This window comes from Pavona decussata, unplaced genomic scaffold (assembly GCF_977016875.1).
Source record: "Pavona decussata unplaced genomic scaffold, jaPavDecu1.1 SCAFFOLD_69, whole genome shotgun sequence".
NCBI classification, from domain to species: Eukaryota; Metazoa; Cnidaria; class Anthozoa; order Scleractinia; family Agariciidae; genus Pavona; species Pavona decussata.
In genome coordinates this window covers 463,284-487,500 of record NW_028145488.1, presented here as the reverse complement: position 1 = coordinate 487,500, position 24,217 = coordinate 463,284, and the positions used below count along the sequence as shown (strand labels likewise).

At 39.5% G+C, this 24,217-nt stretch overlaps 1 protein-coding gene across 1 annotated transcript; it reads left to right on the top strand.

Annotated features, from left to right (window-relative positions):
- Positions 1-3,265: 3,265 nt before the first annotated feature.
- Positions 3,266-23,978, top strand: LOC146477648 (uncharacterized). Its single transcript, XM_085113146.1, has 3 exons — positions 3,266-3,343; positions 9,762-9,810; positions 23,494-23,978. Exons 2-3 carry the CDS (start codon positions 9,765-9,767, stop codon positions 23,907-23,909), a joined length of 462 nt encoding a protein of 153 aa, XP_084969272.1. The 5' UTR covers positions 3,266-3,343; positions 9,762-9,764; the 3' UTR covers positions 23,910-23,978.
- The last annotated feature ends 239 nt before the right edge of the window (positions 23,979-24,217 follow it).

Here is a 24,217-nt window from a genome sequence, read left to right as displayed (position 1 = left end):
GTCGATATGCGATATTTGAACTTCTTCCTAATACTATACATTCTGAATTTTAGCCTAACTTTCAGCCTTATACTATGCACTATTATTTTTGGCCTAATTTTAATCCTAATACTGTACACCTACTCTTTGGCCTTATTTCTATCCTAATAATATAAACTCTACCTTTTGGTCTACTTTTCGTCCTAATACTATACACTATACACTATGGATTTACGTCTAATTTTCATCATAATATTATACACAATTGATTTTAGACCAACTTTCATCCTAATACTATACACTATGGATTTTGGCCTAATTTTCGTCCCAATGATTTACACTATGAATTTTGGCCTCATTTTCATCCAAATACCTTTCCGAAAAGGCCTAATTTTCATCCTTATACTATAAACTATGGATTTTGGTTTAATTTTATCCCTTATACTATACACAATTGATTTTGGACTAATTCTCATCCCAATACTATACACTATAGATTTTGACTTAATTTTCATCCAAAAACTATACACTCAGAATGTTTGCCTCATTTTCATCCTAATACTTTACACTATGAATTTTGGCCTAATGTTCGTCCTAATACTGTACACTGTGAATTTTGGCCTATTTTTCATCCTAATAATATACACTTTTGATTTTGGCCTAATTTTTATCCTATTACTTAACACTGTGAATTTTGGCCTATTTTTCATCCTAATAATAAACACTATTGATTTTGGCCTAATTTTTGTCCTAATACTTTACACTATAAATTTTGGAATAATCCAAATACTATACACTATGGATTTTGGGCTAATTTACATCCAAATACTATACACCATGGATTTTGGCCTTATTCCAGGAGATACTCGAGTTATTTCAGCAATGGGGCAAGACTTATGGTATACTTGGCTCCTTTAGCAAAGAAATGGTAACCAATGAATCTGGAAATGCAGCAGTGACCTATATCCCGGATAGAATTCCCCGGATTTTGATGACGGACATTGGCCTCATGCAGTGGTGGTTGGAAAACATGGCGTTAGGCCTTGGCGTAATATTCCTGGTATTGCACAGACGGCAAAGTGGATATGGGCTGCTGGTCACTATTGCGCCGAAGTTTATTGTAGACTGGATTTTAAGTAAATAGCTGCTGAACAAATAGTCGCCTTGTAAAGTGAACATTACTCTTAATTCTTAAAATACATTCTTCAAGCTCAAATTATGAGATCACGAGATCAAGCTATAAACGTAGTTAACTTTACAAAGGTTGCTCCCTGTCACAATAGTAAATGTAAATGGCATTACAAGGCGCGTTGAGATTAAGGTGGCCCGCTGCTATTTATTGGCGCGTTGGTGGGATTCTTAACTTGCGCTAGGGTCTGTCGGATTATGCCAGCATAGTTTTGAGCATGATACTATATCTGGAGCATCAGGCATAATGTTGGCATAATACTAATGAATTTTGCAGCATAATGCTGTTGTTTCCGAAAACTGCGAAAAGTGTATGCAAATTTTTTCAGCAACTCCAGCTGGAATGTACAAAGTTGATAAAAGCGGGAATATTTTAGGAACTGAATACCTTAGACTCATACCCAGTGCATTTTGGTATAATCGAAGGCCTGGCTACCTCTTTGTGCCAGGCTTCCAAGCTTGTACAGTGTTCGTGAATTTGTATCATGACAGAATCAGATAATTCAGAAAGATTAGGAATGTTTAATAATAGGTACGGTCCTATGGGGGGTGGGGTGGAAGTGTCATTTTAGTCCGGAATAATTTCAGCATTATACCTCCAGCCGAGCATAATTTAGAGCAAATACCCTGCTTTCACGGGTGACGCCCGAAAGCATAATACTCTATTTTACGAGCATAGTCCGACAGAACCTAACTTGCGCTTTATTATTATTATTATTATTATTATTATTATTATTATTACTATTATTATTCTAATAAGATTAAATTTAGAAATACAATTAACTATAAAAATTGCATTCTTTACTTGATAATGGTGCCAGGATGACACCGAAACGTCGTTCCGTTTTTTTACTATTATTATTATTATTATTATTATTATTATTAAAATAAGGCTCTTTAGAAAACCTGACTTCTCAAAAACTCAAGCAACCTTAACAACATAAATTAAAGCTTCCTAAAGTTTAAACATTTGCTATTAAGGCTGATTGAAACTTTCCTTCCGAACCCTCGATTAAAAAATGTTCCCAACGTGTCAATGAGTGAGAGAGTATCATCATCATCATCATCATCATCATCATCATCATCATAATTCGACCAGCATTACAGTTTCGACTCCCGCCAGGAACTCTAAATTTCTCTATGTTTTCACTGACGTAATAAGGCTTATATTTCTACTCACCAATTTACCTTCGAATGAAAGTGGCGGGCGCCATTGATTTAAGCGAAAAAAGTCCATTGAAAGTTATTGCGGCCCCAACAATGCTTCTAACCAAGCCTCTCAATTCTTGCAGCTGCTTACAGCTGCTACGCGTGAGTTGAACTGTCAGTCACTCAGGTAGTCAATTTAACAGAGTTTAAGCCACGCGAGAGTCAACGAAAACGGAAAATATACACACAGTTGACAGGAGTGTAATCAGGTCTCTACATGGTAGGGGACATAATATTGCGCAAGTTCAATTAAGTTTTAGCATCAAATATTAAATGACTTAAATTAAACAGCGCATCTCTTCACGAGATGCGGTGCGATATTTAAAATTTACATTCGTGAACTTGAATAGTTTTATAGCCTTTCTATTAAATTCTAGGGCCACGATCCCCCTTCCTTTAATAAAATAAGGCAGACAAAAACCCTATAAATTCATAAATTATAAAACGGTAGCAATGGAAAGCTGTCCGCTGTGTGCATATACGCTTTCTGCAACCTTGGGCTACTTTGTGCGCGGTCTGTCATTGGTCAAGGGAGCAGGGAAAGTGAGATAATTTTCTGTAGCGGCAGAATCTTGACCAATAAAGGCCAACTGTGTAACGCCATAAATGAGGAATTTAAGTCATTTTCTTACCTCTAACGTATGCTAAACATAAAGCCCTTTAATACATCTTTAATCATATTTTTAAATGCAGCTGAAATCATATTTAAGATTTTAATTTTCCTCGTCGTTTGTACCCCAATGGCTCGCTTCGTTTTCTCTTGCATCATAACATCCATTGCGATCGCCAGCATTTGGTCTTCAGACAGTTATACCGTTCATAACAGCTTACTCGCAGGCCATGTGTTTAAGACTATTGTATCCATTGATTGGCTTCAATGTAATTTGGATTTTATGACCGGTGTGAGGCGGATGATAATCTTATTCGTAGCAATGGGTGGATTCACCACGCGCTCCGGATTTCACAGGTAACTGTATGATAATACATACCAACATGAGTTGCTGAGTAGAAAGTGTTATTCGTTACAATTAAGAAACCCGAAAAAGGATATTTTTGCGAAGTAAGAAAGACGTTTTCCATTTTGAGTTAGTTGGCTTTTGCTTTCTCAGTACCTCACTTTCATACCTCAATGGAAAAGAAATTAATTTTACCACAAGTGACATTTCACCAAAGACGCCAGGTTCTCATCACAATTAAACACGAATATTTGGCCTTGAGGCCTTTAGATGGGGAATTGTTAGGTCTCCTTACAAATTGGTTATATATCTCTTGTCGTCTTCCCTTAAGGATATCATGATGCCATTTCCTTTGCATATTACATTTCCCGTGTAGCTAAGTAAGGTGACAAGCTGGCGTTGTTTTATATTTCGTGTAAAACGTGGTATATCTACTGCACTGCTAAGGCTACGACAAACCTACTTTTCACAAGGAAAAATTTAATAAGCCATATTTGTATCTCAAGGAATATTTCTTGCAAAGCTGTTTTCATTCTCCTTACCAATAAAGCCTACCTAGAAGTAAACATTCAGGATCGAAGGTTGTCAAACAAAAAAGAGTCAAACAGAACAGATGGTTTTGCAAAACATAAAGAATAATGCATACTTAAGTGCAAAATAAATGCTTAAATGACAGTCCATGACAGCTAGGGTAGAAGAGGCCCGACCCTAGTTTATCAAAAATTTTATCAATTCAAGGGATTCCTAACCGTTATCCTTTTTTAAAAAAAATTCATCACGATATTCTTAACAAACTACAAAATAACAAACTTCATCCCTTCACATGACAAATTAGGCATTAATAACTCTCACAGTGGCGAGACTAATCTCGCTGTTCATGAATAAAGAAAAACGACCTTGTTTGCTCAGTCGACAGACTATGGGACTTGTACGTAGAGGATCGACTTCAGTAAAGAACTTAGCCGTATTTTTTTTCTTTCCCCTTTAGCAATAATAATGGATATTTTGGGATTCAACATAAACCTTCGTTATAAATGGCGTCCCATGAATTGTTATTTTCCTTTCACGATATTTAGCGGTACTAGCCTCATAAGTACGTGCAAAAATCAATAAAATGGTTATTCAAGAAGGCGAACACAGCGTTAGCATATGAATGACGTTAATCTTAAAGGGAAGTGTCATAAGGTTTTGACCTGTTTGGTTAAAAATGGTGAATTAGAACCTTTACGTGACTACAAAATAATTTTAGAACGAGAGGAAAGAAATCAACTCAATTCTTGAAAGGAACAACTCATGATCTGTTCTAACACATTTTGGAAACAAAAATGCGAAAACTTGAAAACCATTAGCCTAACATTTTTCAAGTTTCAATCCATTCCGGCCTATTCTGTGTCTGGCCAGAGGCATTAATCGACAATTTTATTGCACTGGGGTAAAATTTGTAACAAAACTAGACAATTATTTTTGCTTTGTTTCTATTGACAGACAAAAATTTTTGGGTTTTGAAATGACATCAAATTCGCGTGATACTTCCCTTTAGAATATATGTTAGTGTAAGGCTTACAACGGAAGAGTGTTAGTGATGAAAAAGGAAAAATCTTATGTTAAAGTAGACTGCTATCCTGTGAATAGAGTTCCCTGAGCTTTCGATATCCCGATTATTCTTGGAGTTCAAAGGAACGTCTAAGCGCACTGCAAGGTAGTTATTTTGCTTTGCTAGTTGGTGTTGTTCTCAGCTATTTAAACAACTTAATTTCAATCTATAGAGACAAAGGCAGTCCGTTTGGACTGTTTTCGAAATTGGCTTCACTTCTGACACAGCTTTCAACCTTATGCTACTGAAAAATCCAACGGCTCTTACCATTAGTCAGAACAGTCTTTCTAGCCGAAATGGTAAGGAAAAATAGCAGTTCACGGGATTCCGCGTGTGGGTTTTACGTGGATTACGCGCAGGGTCAAATGAAAACAAAATGGCGGATGAAGAAGGTTTGTTTTGCATCACTTCTCCGCATGTTTTTTCTGACAGTCTCTTTTCCCAGGAAGGAAGAAATTCTCCTAGATGATAGCGAAGAGGACGAGTTTGTCTTGTTGTCTAGTTGCTGTGTTTTTTCTAAACGCAAGTTGGCCAGAATTTCAAAGTAGTTTCTGATGTTGAAGCAACTGAGAAAGCAGCAACCATCCTGATGTTTTCAACAATATAGTTTTGCACAAAATTTCGGTCGAACGAGATGTGACTTTGGACACTGAACCTGGCGCAAAATTTGCAAGCAGTTTGCAAAAGGGACCTTTATAAGGGAAACGAAATTTTCAAAGTCGTCACTAAATACAAGTTGTCCAGAAATTTGGCAAAAAAAACAAATTTGCACTAGCCTGCTTTGTATCCTTCCTCCAATTCACAAACTCGCATTGTACGCGTGAGGTGAACGTTGATCAAGCATGCGCCGCTTACTTATGTTAAACACTAGGCCGCAGTTGTTGAAAGACAACTTTATCTAGTGGATAAATCGCTTTATTAAGAACTGAATCATTGTATAATGCAATTCGAGGGATTTGATTGGCTTAGCGGCCATGGTATATGAGCCATTATACCATGGCTGAGAATGGCGACCATTAAATTATCTGCTGGTTGTTCTTGCACAGCGAAATCAGTAAGATCTAGCAATATTTCGTGATTGTTTTTAATAAAACAATTATTCCACTTGCGCCTGTTGGATATGCGATGATTATAGCCAACTCGGCGCTACGCGCCTCGTTGACTATCTATCATCTCATACCCAACGTGCGCTCGTGGAATAATTGTTAAATATACTGGATTAAGTTATTCGCTGTTTGAACAATCGGGGCCAGCGGGACGGATTCAGCCAAGGTGCGAGGTTTGCCATTTGAAATTTGCCAAAGACGAGATTGCTAGCCTTTGCTTTCTTTAAGAGTAGGTATTGATGTGGCTCTTTACATTTTAATACTGTTTGTTTCAGGAAATGAAAGAGAAAAGAAAAAATTCTGAACTACTAGAACCCAAAGGAAGTGCGTATGCAATTACTATTTGCAAAAACCATATTATTACAGAGACCTGTTATGTGCCATTGCGGAATACCTCCTGCAAGCGGAAGTTATTCCTCAGTGATACAGCATTGACCAAACGGTATTAATAATATATTTTAAACAAAACCTGAACATTCTTTCTGATTTAATACAAGCCTTAGCGACTGTTAGCCTGCGAACGCAGACGTATTTCCAGCTGTCGCTTCTCTCCGCCGAAAGAAGCGAAAGCCGGAAATACGTCTGCGTTCGCAGGCTAAGCGACTGTGTGTAAAACCAGTAGATAGTGTTTTTCTCGTGCTCTGATTGGCTACTTAAACTCCGTATGGTATTTGCTGTTCGCCCTCCGGTATTTCTCTGGGTTTCGCAGGCGAGTTTTTTTGGTCAATTTCTCCGAGATATAAAATGACCTCTTGGGACTTATGCATCAGTCAATTCCAGTAGTGCCCTTCTTCCCCTGGCATTGGCGGGGATTTTTTTTAACATTTCCGTCCCGAGGATTGGGCGTTTGTGTACCCCAGGGCATTGTACGGCCTCCTGATTTTTAGGTCTCAGTACTGTCGCTTCGTTAAGTTCATCAACAAAGGCGACTACTTTTGATGAGGACATAAATGAGATGATAGATCCACAGAACGAATACACTACGAGCAGTCCTTCATGTAACTTAGGAATAGCATGACGGGGAAATCAAGCGAGCGAGGTCTCCTTACAAATTGGTTATATATCTCTTGTCGTCTTCCCTTAAGGATATCATGATGCCATTTCCTTTGCATATTACATTTCCCGTGTAGCTAAGTAAGGTGACAAGCTGGCGTTGTTTTATATTTCGTGTAAAACGTGGTATATCTACTGGACTGCTAAGGCTACGACAAACCTACTTTTCACAAGGAAAAATTTAATAAGCCATATTTGTATCTCAAGGAATATTTCTTGCAAAGCTGTTTTCATTCTCCTTACCAATAAAGCCTACCTAGAAGTAAACATTCAGGATCGAAGGTTGTCAAACAAAAAAGAGTCAAACAGAACAGATGGTTTTGCAAAACATAAAGAATAATGCATACTTAAGTGCAAAATAAATGCTTAAATGACAGTCCATGACAGCTAGGGTAGAAGAGGCCCGACCCTAGTTTATCAAAAATTTTATCAATTCAAGGGATTCCTAACCGTTATCCTTTTTTAAAAAAAATTCATCACGATATTCTTAACAAACTACAAAATAACAAACTTCATCCCTTCACATGACAAATTAGGCATTAATAACTCTCACAGTGGCGAGACTAATCTCGCTGTTCATGAATAAAGAAAAACGACCTTGTTTGCTCAGTCGACAGACTATGGGACTTGTACGTAGAGGATCGACTTCAGTAAAGAACTTAGCCGTATTTTTTTTCTTTCCCCTTTAGCAATAATAATGGATATTTTGGGATTCAACATAAACCTTCGTTATAAATGGCGTCCCATGAATTGTTATTTTCCTTTCACGATATTTAGCGGTACTAGCCTCATAAGTACGTGCAAAAATCAATAAAATGGTTATTCAAGAAGGCGAACACAGCGTTAGCATATGAATGACGTTAATCTTAAAGGGAAGTGTCATAAGGTTTTGACCTGTTTGGTTAAAAATGGTGAATTAGAACCTTTACGTGACTACAAAATAATTTTAGAACGAGAGGAAAGAAATCAACTCAATTCTTGAAAGGAACAACTCATGATCTGTTCTAACACATTTTGGAAACAAAAATGCGAAAACTTGAAAACCATTAGCCTAACATTTTTCAAGTTTCAATCCATTCCGGCCTATTCTGTGTCTGGCCAGAGGCATTAATCGACAATTTTATTGCACTGGGGTAAAATTTGTAACAAAACTAGACAATTTTTTTTGCTTTGTTTCTATTGACAGACAAAAATTTTTGGGTTTTGAAATGACATCAAATTCGCGTGATACTTCCCTTTAGAATATATGTTAGTGTAAGGCTTACAACGGAAGAGTGTTAGTGATGAAAAAGGAAAAATCTTATGTTAAAGTAGACTGCTATCCTGTGAATAGAGTTCCCTGAGCTTTCGATATCCCGATTATTCTTGGAGTTCAAAGGAACGTCTAAGCGCACTGCAAGGTAGTTATTTTGCTTTGCTAGTTGGTGTTGTTCTCAGCTATTTAAACAACTTAATTTCAATCTATAGAGACAAAGGCAGTCCGTTTGGACTGTTTTCGAAATTGGCTTCACTTCTGACACAGCTTTCAACCTTATGCTACTGAAAAATCCAACGGCTCTTACCATTAGTCAGAACAGTCTTTCTAGCCGAAATGGTAAGGAAAAATAGCAGTTCACGGGATTCCGCGTGTGGGTTTTACGTGGATTACGCGCAGGGTCAAATGAAAACAAAATGGCGGATGAAGAAGGTTTGTTTTGCATCACTTCTCCGCATGTTTTTTCTGACAGTCTCTTTTCCCAGGAAGGAAGAAATTCTCCTAGATGATAGCGAAGAGGACGAGTTTGTCTTGTTGTCTAGTTGCTGTGTTTTTTCTAAACGCAAGTTGGCCAGAATTTCAAAGTAGTTTCTGATGTTGAAGCAACTGAGAAAGCAGCAACCATCCTGATGTTTTCAACAATATAGTTTTGCACAAAATTTCGGTCGAACGAGATGTGACTTTGGACACTGAACCTGGCGCAAAATTTGCAAGCAGTTTGCAAAAGGGACCTTTATAAGGGAAACGAAATTTTCAAAGTCGTCACTAAATACAAGTTGTCCAGAAATTTGGCAAAAAAAACAAATTTGCACTAGCCTGCTTTGTATCCTTCCTCCAATTCACAAACTCGCATTGTACGCGTGAGGTGAACGTTGATCAAGCATGCGCCGCTTACTTATGTTAAACACTAGGCCGCAGTTGTTGAAAGACAACTTTATCTAGTGGATAAATCGCTTTATTAAGAACTGAATCATTGTATAATGCAATTCGAGGGATTTGATTGGCTTAGCGGCCATGGTATATGAGCCATTATACCATGGCTGAGAATGGCGACCATTAAATTATCTGCTGGTTGTTCTTGCACAGCGAAATCAGTAAGATCTAGCAATATTTCGTGATTGTTTTTAATAAAACAATTATTCCACTTGCGCCTGTTGGATATGCGATGATTATAGCCAACTCGGCGCTACGCGCCTCGTTGACTATCTATCATCTCATACCCAACGTGCGCTCGTGGAATAATTGTTAAATATACTGGATTAAGTTATTCGCTGTTTGAACAATCGGGGCCAGCGGGACGGATTCAGCCAAGGTGCGAGGTTTGCCATTTGAAATTTGCCAAAGACGAGATTGCTAGCCTTTGCTTTCTTTAAGAGTAGGTATTGATGTGGCTCTTTACATTTTAATACTGTTTGTTTCAGGAAATGAAAGAGAAAAGAAAAAATTCTGAACTACTAGAACCCAAAGGAAGTGCGTATGCAATTACTATTTGCAAAAACCATATTATTACAGAGACCTGTTATGTGCCATTGCGGAATACCTCCTGCAAGCGGAAGTTATTCCTCAGTGATACAGCATTGACCAAACGGTATTAATAATATATTTTAAACAAAACCTGAACATTCTTTCTGATTTAATACAAGCCTTAGCGACTGTTAGCCTGCGAACGCAGACGTATTTCCAGCTGTCGCTTCTCTCCGCCGAAAGAAGCGAAAGCCGGAAATACGTCTGCGTTCGCAGGCTAAGCGACTGTGTGTAAAACCAGTAGATAGTGTTTTTCTCGTGCTCTGATTGGCTACTTAAGAGCCGTCCTCTGTAAATATCGACTATCGTCGTTTGGACGAGAAAAAATGAAATCCCTCAAACTTTCCCAGAAGAATGGTCTATATAAGTGATTCACATAAATATAACTTTCAGCTCAGTTCGATTCGTATTTTAGCTGTAGTGCGACCATCTTGGTTTTACCGCTCTGAGAGGGCTTTCAGCGGCCATTTTAGGCCACACTTTTAAGAATTTGCCTTACAAAGAAAGCGTCACAAATCCGAACAAAAGCTCATTATTTGAGGCAAGCAAATGTTTGTTGTTGTGTTGAGAAGCTTTTTTAGGAATTTGATCGAAATCTGATTTTTTTACAAAATTTTTAATTTCTTCCCCATTGAACTACTCTTCAAGTGCCAAAAATATGGCCGACTTTAAAGGAAAATATCGCTAAAGATACATCAGTTGGCATCCTAAGACAGCATCCTGGTTAAAGAGCAATGTCTCCTCTGTAAGAATATGCAATAAAATTTTTGGGCAGTTAAAAAGAGAGAATTATAGAAGAAGAAGTTTCAACTGTACTTTTGTCAACAAACACCGCCTTCGTAATTAGCATAACAACATGAAAATAACGACTTACTAAGAAACTAATGATAAATTCCACTTACCTCGTAAAATATCGAGAACTGGATATTTCAAAATATATCAAATTATAGTTTTAGTCGGATACAGCCGCATTTTCGATGATTTGTTGTGCGAAATCACTGTAATACACCGCAGGTGTTAAACGTAACTGAGTTCAATTCTTCAAAGTCCGTCAGGACAACCATCGGCCGAAAAACTTGCCATCCGCCCCATAAGCTGCCGTGTGCAAGGTGTCAAATATTTCTTTGTTATCCTTAATGACCAAAAATTCCTTCAACAACCATTTAAATCCTGCTTTGAACTGGAGATTCTCGTCAAGAAATCGTTTATGTTCCGTTGACCTTCCGCCGTGATTAAACAATGAGATTGCGTTACAGAAACGCGCGCACATCCAGACGGGCTGGGGTGGGGGCGGGGAGGAAACAAAAATGGAACAGTTCCTAAATTAAAAAAAAGCGGGCAATTCAAGATTACTGTCAAAGCTATGTTGTGCATTTCGGGTACTAAGTAGGAAATTGCTGTCCCAGAATAATGTGGAATATGATAAGCCCCTTTTCTCTGTTTGTTTGGTTGGAGCGTGGGGGGGGGGGGGGGGGGGGGTTGGCAAGTAAAACACTAACTTACAGCATCAGTTAATCGTTGGTCTTCTGTTTATGGTTCATACATGTTCACAACTAGCCCAATCTCACTGACAGCTATATATTTGTAGCTGATTAGGTAACAGTGAGAAAGTTATATTCACCGGCACGTAAAATTAATATAAGGGTTTGTATGGGAATACATGTAAATGAACGGCTTACATAGAAATCCAATAAAAAGCGACTTACTTACTTGGTTTTTTTTTTGTGTGTATTACACTTGCCTGTTTGTGTTTGGAACGTTGTCATAGCGTTTACCATTACGAGGACTTGCAGCCAGAAAAACTACTAAATCTGAACATCGTTGGAAATGCTATCGAAGCGCAACCGACCGACAAATAGGGCACAACAGCTAATAGTTAGTGGCATTTATTGAGGGTGGCAAAGGGTTTTTTTACGACGCGTGATGGCCCATAAATAAGCAGCGTCACGGGTGATGGAACCCGTGCGTGATGCGTGACAGGCATCACAACGAGATGCCTGATTTTCTTTTTTACCAATTAGATTTCCATGATAAGTGAACTTTCTTTGAACTAAAAGTCACTATAGACAAGAAGGGAATAAGACAGTATAACGTAGCATTCACCTTTCAGGGTACATTCAGCATTTTTTCCTACCAGTAACTCGTCTTTATACATGTATCTCTCAAAATCAATTGACACACAATCAATCTAAAAAGATGTTGCATGCAATACAATTTTCAATAATGCGTCCTCGAATAGTTTGGAATCTTACATTATTAGCTTACTGCACTTACTTACGTGATGCGTTATTGCTTTAAACGGTTTTCGGTGATGCGTGATTCAATTTAACATTAAACGTGATGCGCGATTGATACTTCCCCTCCCCCGTCTGCCACCCTCTTTATTGAAAACCCATATGCCTTAAATATTTGTTGCTGCCTGAGGCTCATGCAGTTAATGTCCTGTTGAAACGCAGCTGCATGTTTGCACCAGATTGCTAGGCAGCTGCATGTATGGTTCTTTCCACGATCTTAGGATATTTGTAATTATACTATGAACTGTGTAAAACTCGCGTTTTGATTGGTCTAGAGGAGTGTGTGATTAGAGTTTATACAATGTACTGAATGCTACGCCTGCCTTGATTGGGATCGCCACCTTGTCGTGGTGAGGCGGCTTGCGTGCTCCAGTGACCCCTAGAGCTATGTTGGCTGGAGTCTTGTACTCCTGGCAGGGACACCCATGCCAAACAGGTCAAAGGGTAGGGGCCAGACAAAGAGTGACCCCACTGGCCCTCCAGGTTGGGGGTTGGGCAGAGGGCTGATAACCCTCTTCCGTAAAAAAAAAAACAATTATTACAGAAACCAGAAGCAGAGTGGATTCGCTATTTCAAAGGGGAACTGTGGCAGTACCTCATCGGAGAGAGTTAATGACGCACGGGAGCCAAAGCCAGCAGGACGCCTCCGGGCTGATTAAGCCACTGATACACCCTAAATACACCATGAAGATAGGCAACTGGAACGTAAGGACGCTTTACAGGAGTGGCAACATTGCACAGGCGGCGAGAGAAATGACAAAGAGAGTTATAGACGTAATGGGCATCAGTGAAACACACTGGACAGGACAAGGAACAATGCGACTTGCAGAGGGTGAAACCATCATTTACTCCGGAAGAGATGATGACAACCATAGAAAGGGAGTTCGCATACTGATGTCAAAACATGCAGCACAATCTCTGATGGAATGGACTCCGATCAGCGAAAGGGTTATTCAAGCCAGATTTTATTCCAAATACATAAAACTTACGATCATACATGTATATGCACCCACTGAAGATACAGATGAGCAGATAAAAGATGAGTTCTATGGGAGGCTACAGGATGTGCTAGACAGTGTCAATGAGCATGATATGTTAATTGTCACGGGGGACATGAATGCTAAGGTTGGAAACGACAACTGGGCGTATGAAAGTGTGATGGGTAAACATGGGCTGGGGCAAAGAAATGATAATGGAGAAAGGCTTTGCGATATGTGTGATATGAATGAACTAGTTATAACAGGGACATTGTTTCCTCATAAGACCATCCACAAAGTAACGTGGGTTTCCCCCGATGGGAATACCATGAACCAGATAGACCATGTACCAATCAGCAGGCGATTTAGGAATTCGGTGAAAGATACGAGAGTATACAGGTCTGCAGATATCGGAAGCGACCACCATCTTGTATGTACAGTAGTCAAGTTGAAATTGAGTAAACAAACAGCAGGGAAGAAAAGATGTAGAGTCAAGTACGATACAGCAAGGTTGAGGAATGAAGAGGTGTTACGGCGGTTTAACGTTGCCTTGCAAAATAGGTACCAAGTCCTGGAGAACGAGGAAACAGCAGTTGAAGAAAGCGAAGAAGTGGAACAAGACTTTGAGGTGATGAAGAAGGCATATACAGAGGTGGCGGAATCAGTCTTAGGTAGACCTCGGAAGAAGAAGAAGCCGTGGATAAGTGAGGAGTCATGGAGCTTCATAGACCAAAGAGAGGAAATTAATAGAAAGATCCTGGGAACACGGTCAGAAAGGGTTAAGAAGCAGCTTAGGGCCAAGTATGCAGAAAAGAACAGGGAAGTGAAGAGAAGCATAAAGACAGACAGAAAGAAATGGATGGAGAAGATCACTTGTGAGGCGGAGGAGGCTGCAGGAAACCAACACATGAAGACACTATACGGGCTCACCAAGATATTATGCAATGAAAAACCTAAGCAAAGCACAGCAGTGTTTGACAAAAATGGAAACCTCCTGAATAAAAAAGGCGAAGTACAGGCACGATGGACGGAGCACTTTAAAGAAGTACTCAATAGAGACCAACCAGAAAACTCAGTCTTAAGTGATGAGGTATATGAATTAGAACTAAATGACGTCATTGAAGAGATCTCAATCAGTGAACCAACTTTAGGTGAAGTCAAACAAGCTATAAAAAGATTGAAGAATGGGAAAGCGCCAGGAACTGACTCTATCACGGCCGAACTATTGAAAGCAAACATAGATTTTTCAGCAACAAAAATCCATCAGTTGTTGGGAAAAGTATGGACGTTTGAGAAGATCCCCCAACCCTGGAAGCAAGGGCTAATTATCAAGTTGCCGAAGAAAGGGAATCTCGAGGAATGCAAAAATTCGAGAGAAATAACCTTACTGTCCGTTGTGGGGAAGGTACTCGGTAGAATCATCATAGAGCGAGTGAGAAATGGAGTGGATAGAAGGCTGAGGAAGGAACAGGCAGGTTATAGAAAGGGGAGGGGTACAACAGACCAGATCTTCATCCTGCGGAACATTATTGGGCAGGTCAGCGAATGGCAGGCAACCCTGTACCTGAACTTCGTAGACTTTGAGAAGGCTTTTGATTCTATCCACCGAGAAAGCCTGTGGGTAATAATGGCTAAGTATGGAATCCCGGAGAAGATCGTGAAAATGGTAAGAGTATTTTATGACGACTTCAAGTGTGCTGTAGAAGATCAGGGGGAAACATGTGAGTGGTTTGACATAAAAACTGGGGTAAAACAAGGATGCAATATGTCGGGATTCTTGTTCTTGATTGTTATGGATTGGGTAATGCGAAGAGCGGTTGGCAGTGGTGAAAACGGTATTAGGTGGAAGTTTACTTCAAAACTGGACGACTTGGACTTTGCGGACGATATAGCTCTGCTTTCATCTACCAAGCAGCAGATTCAGGATAAAACGACAAGGCTGGACGAAGAGGCCAGACGGGTGGGACTCAAAATCAACGGAGAAAAGACAAAAACGATGAGGATCAATGCAAGGAACCAAGAAAACATCATAATAAATGGGCAGGATATTGAAGATGTCGAAGAGTTTGTGTACTTGGGGGCGAAAGTTTGTAAAGAGGGAGGCGGTATGAAGGACTTGAAGAACAGGCTATCGAAAGCCAGAGGTGCCTTTAACCAACTAAAGAAGATCTGGATCTCTAATAACATCTCGAGGAAAACAAAACTGAGGCTGTATAAAACACTGGTAGTGCCAGTGTTACTCTATGGATCTGAGACATGGAAGATGAACAAAGGAGATGATAAAGCAGTGAATGTGTTCCATAACAGATGCCTACGTAGGATCTTCCGAATCCGATGGCAAGACCATGTCAGTACCAAAGAGCTACTGGAAAGAGCAAGCATGAAGCCACTGAGTGTGGAAGTGATGTCTCGAAGATGGAAAATGATTGGCCATATTCTGAGGAAAGATCGCAATGATGATTGCAATGTTGCCATGAGCTGGGCACCAGAAGGTAAAAGGAGAAGGGGAAGACCAAAAACCACCTGGAGACGGACAGTAGAGAAAGAAAGGCAAGAAGTAGGTTGGAGATCGTGGGAGGAGGTGCGGACCGCAGCAACCAATAGAGAGGAGTGGAGAAGCTCTGTGAAGGCCCTATGTGCCACGAGGCACGAAAAGGATATATGATGATGATGACTGAATGCTACGCGCGCTGTGATTGGTCGTTGCCCATGATCTATTAGAGTACAGACACACGGATGATGTCACGGAAGAATTGTTCTCTTCGTTTTGCCCAACATGGCGCGCGGTTTTGAAAATGTTTGCGAGATTATTTCGAATTGAGCAATGAAGGCCCTGAGAAAAGTTTAGCAGGAGCTGTTTACAAACAAGAAAAAGAAGAAACCAAGGCGAAAGTGTTCTTGTCAATTAAAAAATGCCTAAACTGGAACAAATCTTCAAAAAAGCTGTTAGCGCTACGAAAAGGCTCAAAGTTTTGAAAATATTTACTCGATTATTCTGCTTTGAGCAAGTGAAGGCCTCGGTAAAAGTTTAGGGGAAGCTGTTTACAAGTACGATAAAGAGGAAAAGAAGAAGCCAACACGGAAAGTAGGAAAATTCCTCAACTGGCACAAATGGAACAGTACAGTCAAGCGCTACGAGGCAAGTTTATTGTGTTTCCTTTCCGTTCATTGTATAAAACAAATAGATTCCAAGTTGCCGTGCGTCTGTTCAGTAATAGATCACAGAAGACGTCAAAATGTGGTAAGGACATTAGTGACACACTCGCCTGCGGCTCGTGTGCCACTTTTTTGTTCTTACCAAATTTTGACGTCATCGGTGATCTATTACTGAACAGACGCACGGCAACTTGGAATCTATTTGTTAAATAGACGCACGATTGACGTCATCGAGTGGTGTGACCGGCGCACGTGATCAGAGTCTAGAGTCCAGCCAGAGCGACTGGTCAACAAAGTTTTGCAAAACTGTTTTTGCGCGTAGCAGACAAACACAGGCAAATTTTCGCAGGAAAGGAGAACTGTTCAATAAAAAATTGGACAAAGACCGTTGAGAGTGACCTCAACCAGGAAAGGAAAGCTAGAACTTTGTTGTGACGTGAAAAGGAAGCAAATATTTGTCGAAACATGTCGCCGATAGAAATCCGGTAATGGCGAGTAATCGATTACAAATCGCAGTGAAGCGACTTACATGAAGTAATATTTTGAGGTCAGGATTTCCTTCTGGAATAAAGGTTAGTTTCGAAAATATTGTTAGTGATTTTTTTTCGGATTATACTCTAATTTACAAGATCACAATTGCATGTGTGTAGTAGTCCAAAACTGAGTTTGCTGGAAAGTTTTTGACTCAGCTCAGGTAACGCGATGCTCGCTCACGAAATGTGTTGAAATGTCTTAATTATTGTATAAAACAAATAGATTTCATTTTGCCGTGGGTCTGTACTCTGATAACGCACAGAGGACGTCTAAACGTGGTGACAACATCAGTCACACTACTCGCCTGCGGCTCGTAGCGTACTTCTTTGTTCTCACCACGTTTTGACGTCATCTGTGCGTTATCAGACTACAGACCCACGGCAAAATGGAATCTATTTGTTAATACCTAAATCAAATTATTCGCACATCATGCGAAGCATATTTACACTTAGCTTTTGAAAGCCGTTTGACGCAATAAAGGAACAAATGTTGAATGACACATTATCAATTGGGTGTATTAGCTGGCAGTTTCGAGAATATTTGTTCAGGTTGAAGAGTAGGCAGCTTGATCCTCAGCGGCAGTCGTGTCGCTAGGACAACGTTCCAAAACACAAACAGGGAAGTGTAATACACACACACATACACACACACACGCTTTTTATTGGAATTCTATGTAAACCGTTTATTTGCATGAATTCCCATACAAACCCTCATATTAATTTTACGTGCCGCTGAATATAACTTTCTCACTGTTACCTAATATTACAAATATATAGCTGTTAGTGAGCTTGGGATAGTTCTGAACATGTATGAACCCTAAACACAAGAGCAACGATCAACTGATGTTGCAAATTAGTGTTTTACTTGCCATCCCCCCCTCCCACGCCCCAACCAAAGAAATAGAGCACAGGTGCTTATCATATTTCACATTATTCTGGGACAGCAGTTTCCTATTTAATACCTGAAATGCACAACATAGCTTTGACAGTAATCTTGAATGGCCCCCTTTTTTAATTAAGGAACTGTTCCATTTTTGTTTCCTCCCCGCCCCCACCCCAGCCCGTCTGGATGTGCGCGCGTTTCTGTAACGCAATCTCATTGTTTAATCACGGCGGAAGGTCAACGGAACATAAACGATTTCTTGACGAGAATCTCCAGTTCAAACAGGATTTAAATGGTTGTTGAAGGAATTTTTGGTCATTAAGGATAACAAAGAAATATTTGACACCTTGCACACGGCAGCTTATGGGGCGGATCGCAAGTTTTTCGGCCGATGGTTGTCCTGACGGACTTTGAAGAATTGAACTCAGTTTAACACCTGCCGCGTATTACAGTGATTTCGCACGACAAATCGTCGAAAATGCGGCTGCATCCGACTGAAACTATAATTTGATATATTTTGAAATATCCAGTTCTCAATATTTCACGAGGTAAGTGGAATTTATCATTAGTTTCTTAGTAAATCGTTATTTTCATGTTGTTATGCTAATTACGAAGGCGGCGTTTGTTGACAAAAGTACAGTTGAAACTTCTTCTTTTATAATTCTCTCTTTTTAACTGCCCAAAAATTTTATTGCATATTCTTACAGAGGAGACATTGCTCTTTAACCAGGATGCTGTCTTAGGATGCCAACTGATGTATCTTTAGCGATATTTTCCTTTAAAGTCGGCCGTTTTTTTGGCACTTGAAGAGTAGTTCAATAAGGAAGAAATTAAAAATTTTGTAAAAAAATCAGATTTCGATCAAATTCCTAAAAAAACTTATCAACACAACAACAAACATTTGCTTGTCTCGAATAATGAGCTTTTGTTCGGATTTGTGACGCTTTCTTTGTAAGGCAAATTCTTAAAAGTGTGGCCTAAAATGGCCGCTGAAAGCCCTCTCAGAGCGGTAAAACCAAGATGGTCGCACTACAGCTAAAATACGAATCGAACTGAGCTGGAAGTTATATTTATGTGAATCACTTATATAGACCATTCTTCTGAGAAAGTTTGAGGGATTTCATTTTTTCTCGTCCAAACGACGATAGTCGATATTTACAGAGGACGGCTCTTAAACTCCGTATGGTATTTGCTGTTCGCCCTCCGGTATTTCTCTGGGTTTCGCAGGCGAGTTTTTTTGGTCAATTTCTCCGAGATATAAAATGACCTCTTGGGACTTATGCATCAGTCAATTCCAGTAGTGCCCTTCTTCCCCTGGCATTGGCGGGGATTTTTTTTAACATTTCCGTCCCGAGGATTGGGCGTTTGTGTACCCCAGGGCATTGTACGGCCTCCTGATTTTTAGGTCTCAGTACTGTCGCTTCGTTAAGTTCATCAACAAAGGCGACTACTTTTGATGAGGACATAAATGAGATGATAGATCCACAGAACGAATACACTACGAGCAGTCCTTCATGTAACTTAGGAATAGCATGACGGGGAAATCAAGCGAGCGAGGTCTCCTTACAAATTGGTTATATATCTCTTGTCGTCTTCCCTTAAGGATATCATGATGCCATTTCCTTTGCATATTACATTTCCCGTGTAGCTAAGTAAGGTGACAAGCTGGCGTTGTTTTATATTTCGTGTAAAACGTGGTATATCTACTGCACTGCTAAGGCTACGACAAACCTACTTTTCACAAGGAAAAATTTAATAAGCCATATTTGTATCTCAAGGAATATTTCTTGCAAAGCTGTTTTCATTCTCCTTACCAATAAAGCCTACCTAGAAGTAAACATTCAGGATCGAAGGTTGTCAAACAAAAAAGAGTCAAACAGAACAGATGGTTTTGCAAAACATAAAGAATAATGCATACTTAAGTGCAAAATAAATGCTTAAATGACAGTCCATGACAGCTAGGGTAGAAGAGGCCCGACCCTAGTTTATCAAAAATTTTATCAATTCAAGGGATTCCTAACCGTTATCCTTTTTTAAAAAAAATTCATCACGATATTCTTAACAAACTACAAAATAACAAACTTCATCCCTTCACATGACAAATTAGGCATTAATAACTCTCACAGTGGCGAGACTAATCTCGCTGTTCATGAATAAAGAAAAACGACCTTGTTTGCTCAGTCGACAGACTATGGGACTTGTACGTAGAGGATCGACTTCAGTAAAGAACTTAGCCGTATTTTTTTTCTTTCCCCTTTAGCAATAATAATGGATATTTTGGGATTCAACATAAACCTTCGTTATAAATGGCGTCCCATGAATTGTTATTTTCCTTTCACGATATTTAGCGGTACTAGCCTCATAAGTACGTGCAAAAATCAATAAAATGGTTATTCAAGAAGGCGAACACAGCGTTAGCATATGAATGACGTTAATCTTAAAGGGAAGTGTCATAAGGTTTTGACCTGTTTGGTTAAAAATGGTGAATTAGAACCTTTACGTGACTACAAAATAATTTTAGAACGAGAGGAAAGAAATCAACTCAATTCTTGAAAGGAACAACTCATGATCTGTTCTAACACATTTTGGAAACAAAAATGCGAAAACTTGAAAACCATTAGCCTAACATTTTTCAAGTTTCAATCCATTCCGGCCTATTCTGTGTCTGGCCAGAGGCATTAATCGACAATTTTATTGCACTGGGGTAAAATTTGTAACAAAACTAGACAATTTTTTTTGCTTTGTTTCTATTGACAGACAAAAATTTTTGGGTTTTGAAATGACATCAAATTCGCGTGATACTTCCCTTTAGAATATATGTTAGTGTAAGGCTTACAACGGAAGAGTGTTAGTGATGAAAAAGGAAAAATCTTATGTTAAAGTAGACTGCTATCCTGTGAATAGAGTTCCCTGAGCTTTCGATATCCCGATTATTCTTGGAGTTCAAAGGAACGTCTAAGCGCACTGCAAGGTAGTTATTTTGCTTTGCTAGTTGGTGTTGTTCTCAGCTATTTAAACAACTTAATTTCAATCTATAGAGACAAAGGCAGTCCGTTTGGACTGTTTTCGAAATTGGCTTCACTTCTGACACAGCTTTCAACCTTATGCTACTGAAAAATCCAACGGCTCTTACCATTAGTCAGAACAGTCTTTCTAGCCGAAATGGTAAGGAAAAATAGCAGTTCACGGGATTCCGCGTGTGGGTTTTACGTGGATTACGCGCAGGGTCAAATGAAAACAAAATGGCGGATGAAGAAGGTTTGTTTTGCATCACTTCTCCGCATGTTTTTTCTGACAGTCTCTTTTCCCAGGAAGGAAGAAATTCTCCTAGATGATAGCGAAGAGGACGAGTTTGTCTTGTTGTCTAGTTGCTGTGTTTTTTCTAAACGCAAGTTGGCCAGAATTTCAAAGTAGTTTCTGATGTTGAAGCAACTGAGAAAGCAGCAACCATCCTGATGTTTTCAACAATATAGTTTTGCACAAAATTTCGGTCGAACGAGATGTGACTTTGGACACTGAACCTGGCGCAAAATTTGCAAGCAGTTTGCAAAAGGGACCTTTATAAGGGAAACGAAATTTTCAAAGTCGTCACTAAATACAAGTTGTCCAGAAATTTGGCAAAAAAAACAAATTTGCACTAGCCTGCTTTGTATCCTTCCTCCAATTCACAAACTCGCATTGTACGCGTGAGGTGAACGTTGATCAAGCATGCGCCGCTTACTTATGTTAAACACTAGGCCGCAGTTGTTGAAAGACAACTTTATCTAGTGGATAAATCGCTTTATTAAGAACTGAATCATTGTATAATGCAATTCGAGGGATTTGATTGGCTTAGCGGCCATGGTATATGAGCCATTATACCATGGCTGAGAATGGCGACCATTAAATTATCTGCTGGTTGTTCTTGCACAGCGAAATCAGTAAGATCTAGCAATATTTCGTGATTGTTTTTAATAAAACAATTATTCCACTTGCGCCTGTTGGATATGCGATGATTATAGCCAACTCGGCGCTACGCGCCTCGTTGACTATCTATCATCTCATACCCAACGTGCGCTCGTGGAATAATTGTTAAATATACTGGATTAAGTTATTCGCTGTTTGAACAATCGGGGCCAGCGGGACGGATTCAGCCAAGGTGCGAGGTTTGCCATTTGAAATTTGCCAAAGACGAGATTGCTAGCCTTTGCTTTCTTTAAGAGTAGGTATTGATGTGGCTCTTTACATTTTAATACTGTTTGTTTCAGGAAATGAAAGAGAAAAGAAAAAATTCTGAACTACTAGAACCCAAAGGAAGTGCGTATGCAATTACTATTTGCAAAAACCATATTATTACAGAGACCTGTTATGTGCCATTGCGGAATACCTCCTGCAAGCGGAAGTTATTCCTCAGTGATACAGCATTGACCAAACGGTATTAATAATATATTTTAAACAAAACCTGAACATTCTTTCTGATTTAATACAAGCCTTAGCGACTGTTAGCCTGCGAACGCAGACGTATTTCCAGCTGTCGCTTCTCTCCGCCGAAAGAAGCGAAAGCCGGAAATACGTCTGCGTTCGCAGGCTAAGCGACTGTGTGTAAAACCAGTAGATAGTGTTTTTCTCGTGCTCTGATTGGCTACTTAAACTCCGTATGGTATTTGCTGTTCGCCCTCCGGTATTTCTCTGGGTTTCGCAGGCGAGTTTTTTTGGTCAATTTCTCCGAGATATAAAATGACCTCTTGGGACTTATGCATCAGTCAATTCCAGTAGTGCCCTTCTTCCCCTGGCATTGGCGGGGATTTTTTTTAACATTTCCGTCCCGAGGATTGGGCGTTTGTGTACCCCAGGGCATTGTACGGCCTCCTGATTTTTAGGTCTCAGTACTGTCGCTTCGTTAAGTTCATCAACAAAGGCGACTACTTTTGATGAGGACATAAATGAGATGATAGATCCACAGAACGAATACACTACGAGCAGTCCTTCATGTAACTTAGGAATAGCATGACGGGGAAATCAAGCGAGCGAGCGCGAAAATTACCTCGCCCTCGTGGCTCGTTCGGGGGGTGGGGGGGGGTGGGGGGGTGGGGGGATGGCGATCTTCGAACTGACCGACGCCTAAGTTATCCAAAAGTTTGGGATACATACACCAAAACAATTATTATATATGAATAGAAGTCGATATCTACCTTACTATATATCAACCACTAACACCTCCATTTTCATGAATAATTGTCAATAATAAAAATAAAAAATAAATGTATTTTTATAGTAGAAACGCACTTAGCTGCCCATAGCCAGTTTTCATTCAGAAATAACGGGAAACAAATAATAATCAAATAATTCGTGTATGTTGATCTTGAAAGGATGCACTTAGCCGCTACGAAGTAGTTATGAAAGGAAGAACACGGGTATAAACACACGAGACGAGGTGTTTAATTATTGTGGCATGACTGAAAAGAGCTAATAGAGGAAATTGGCCAAAAATATGTTTCAATTCGTATTTTGCATTCCTCATTCGGAGAGTTGATTACTGAAACAAATATAGAAATCGATGTTGTAAAATCAACTTCAAATTTTATCGTTGTTGTAATGGTTGATCTGGCTTCGCTGTAACACAAAACACTTAATAATAATAATAATAATAATAATAATAATAATAATAAGAAGTTTTGGGATTCTATCTACAAATTAAAAGAGAGTTAAAGAGAAAAAGTCCAATGATAAGAGAATGTTCTTAATATTTACTAACTTTTACGGACACTAAATACCGTATTAATTTAGTTTGCCATTAATTTTGTTAGACTTCACAGCAACTTTCACTTGTGACAACGTCATAGAGATGTTTGCAGATGGTAGAAGCCTCGGACAAGACAAAAACTGGCGATTCGCCAGTACCTTTCAAATTCCAGGAGACACTCGAGTTATTTCAGTGAGGGGGGAAAACTCTGAAGGTCCGTATGGTGTACTCGGCTCCTTTAGCAACGGACTCGTAACCAATGAAAGCTGGAAATGCAGCAGTGACCTATATCCCAGATGGAATTCCCCGGATTTTGATGATGGACATTGGCCTCATGCAGTGGCGGTTGGAAAACATGGTGATGGACCATGGAAGGTTATCTCTGGTATTGCACTGACGGCACAGTGGATATGGGCTGCTGGTGATGCCGACGAAGTTTATTGTAGACTGGATCTTCAGGAACAACAGGTCTCCTTGTAAACTGGAGAAATGATGAGATCATGAGATCAAGGGAAAAAACTGTAAAAGTAGATAACTCTACAAAGGTTTCTCACAGTCTCCCCGTAGCACAGCGGTTAGAGTAGAGGCCAAAATAGTAAACTTAACAGGCATTGTAAGGTGCATTGAGGTGCAGAAATGTGCGCTATGAGAATATATCGTTATTATAGTTATTATCATTATTATCATCATCATCATCATCACAACATCATTCAATCGGTTTATGGGATCCATTACCGTCTAGAGCTCTAAAATTTCTTGCTGTCAAGAAATAAGGCTTATTTCCCATT

Bases quoted from the DNA above. Each gene is read 5' to 3' on its own strand.
- LOC146477648 (XM_085113146.1), top strand. From the start codon at position 9,765: ATGAAAGAGAAAAGAAAAAATTCTGAACTACTAGAACCCAAAGGAA. The intron at 9,811-23,493 runs GTGCGTATGCAA...TAATTTTGTTAG, and splicing joins ACTACTAGAACCCAAAGGAA to ACTTCACAGCAACTTTCACT.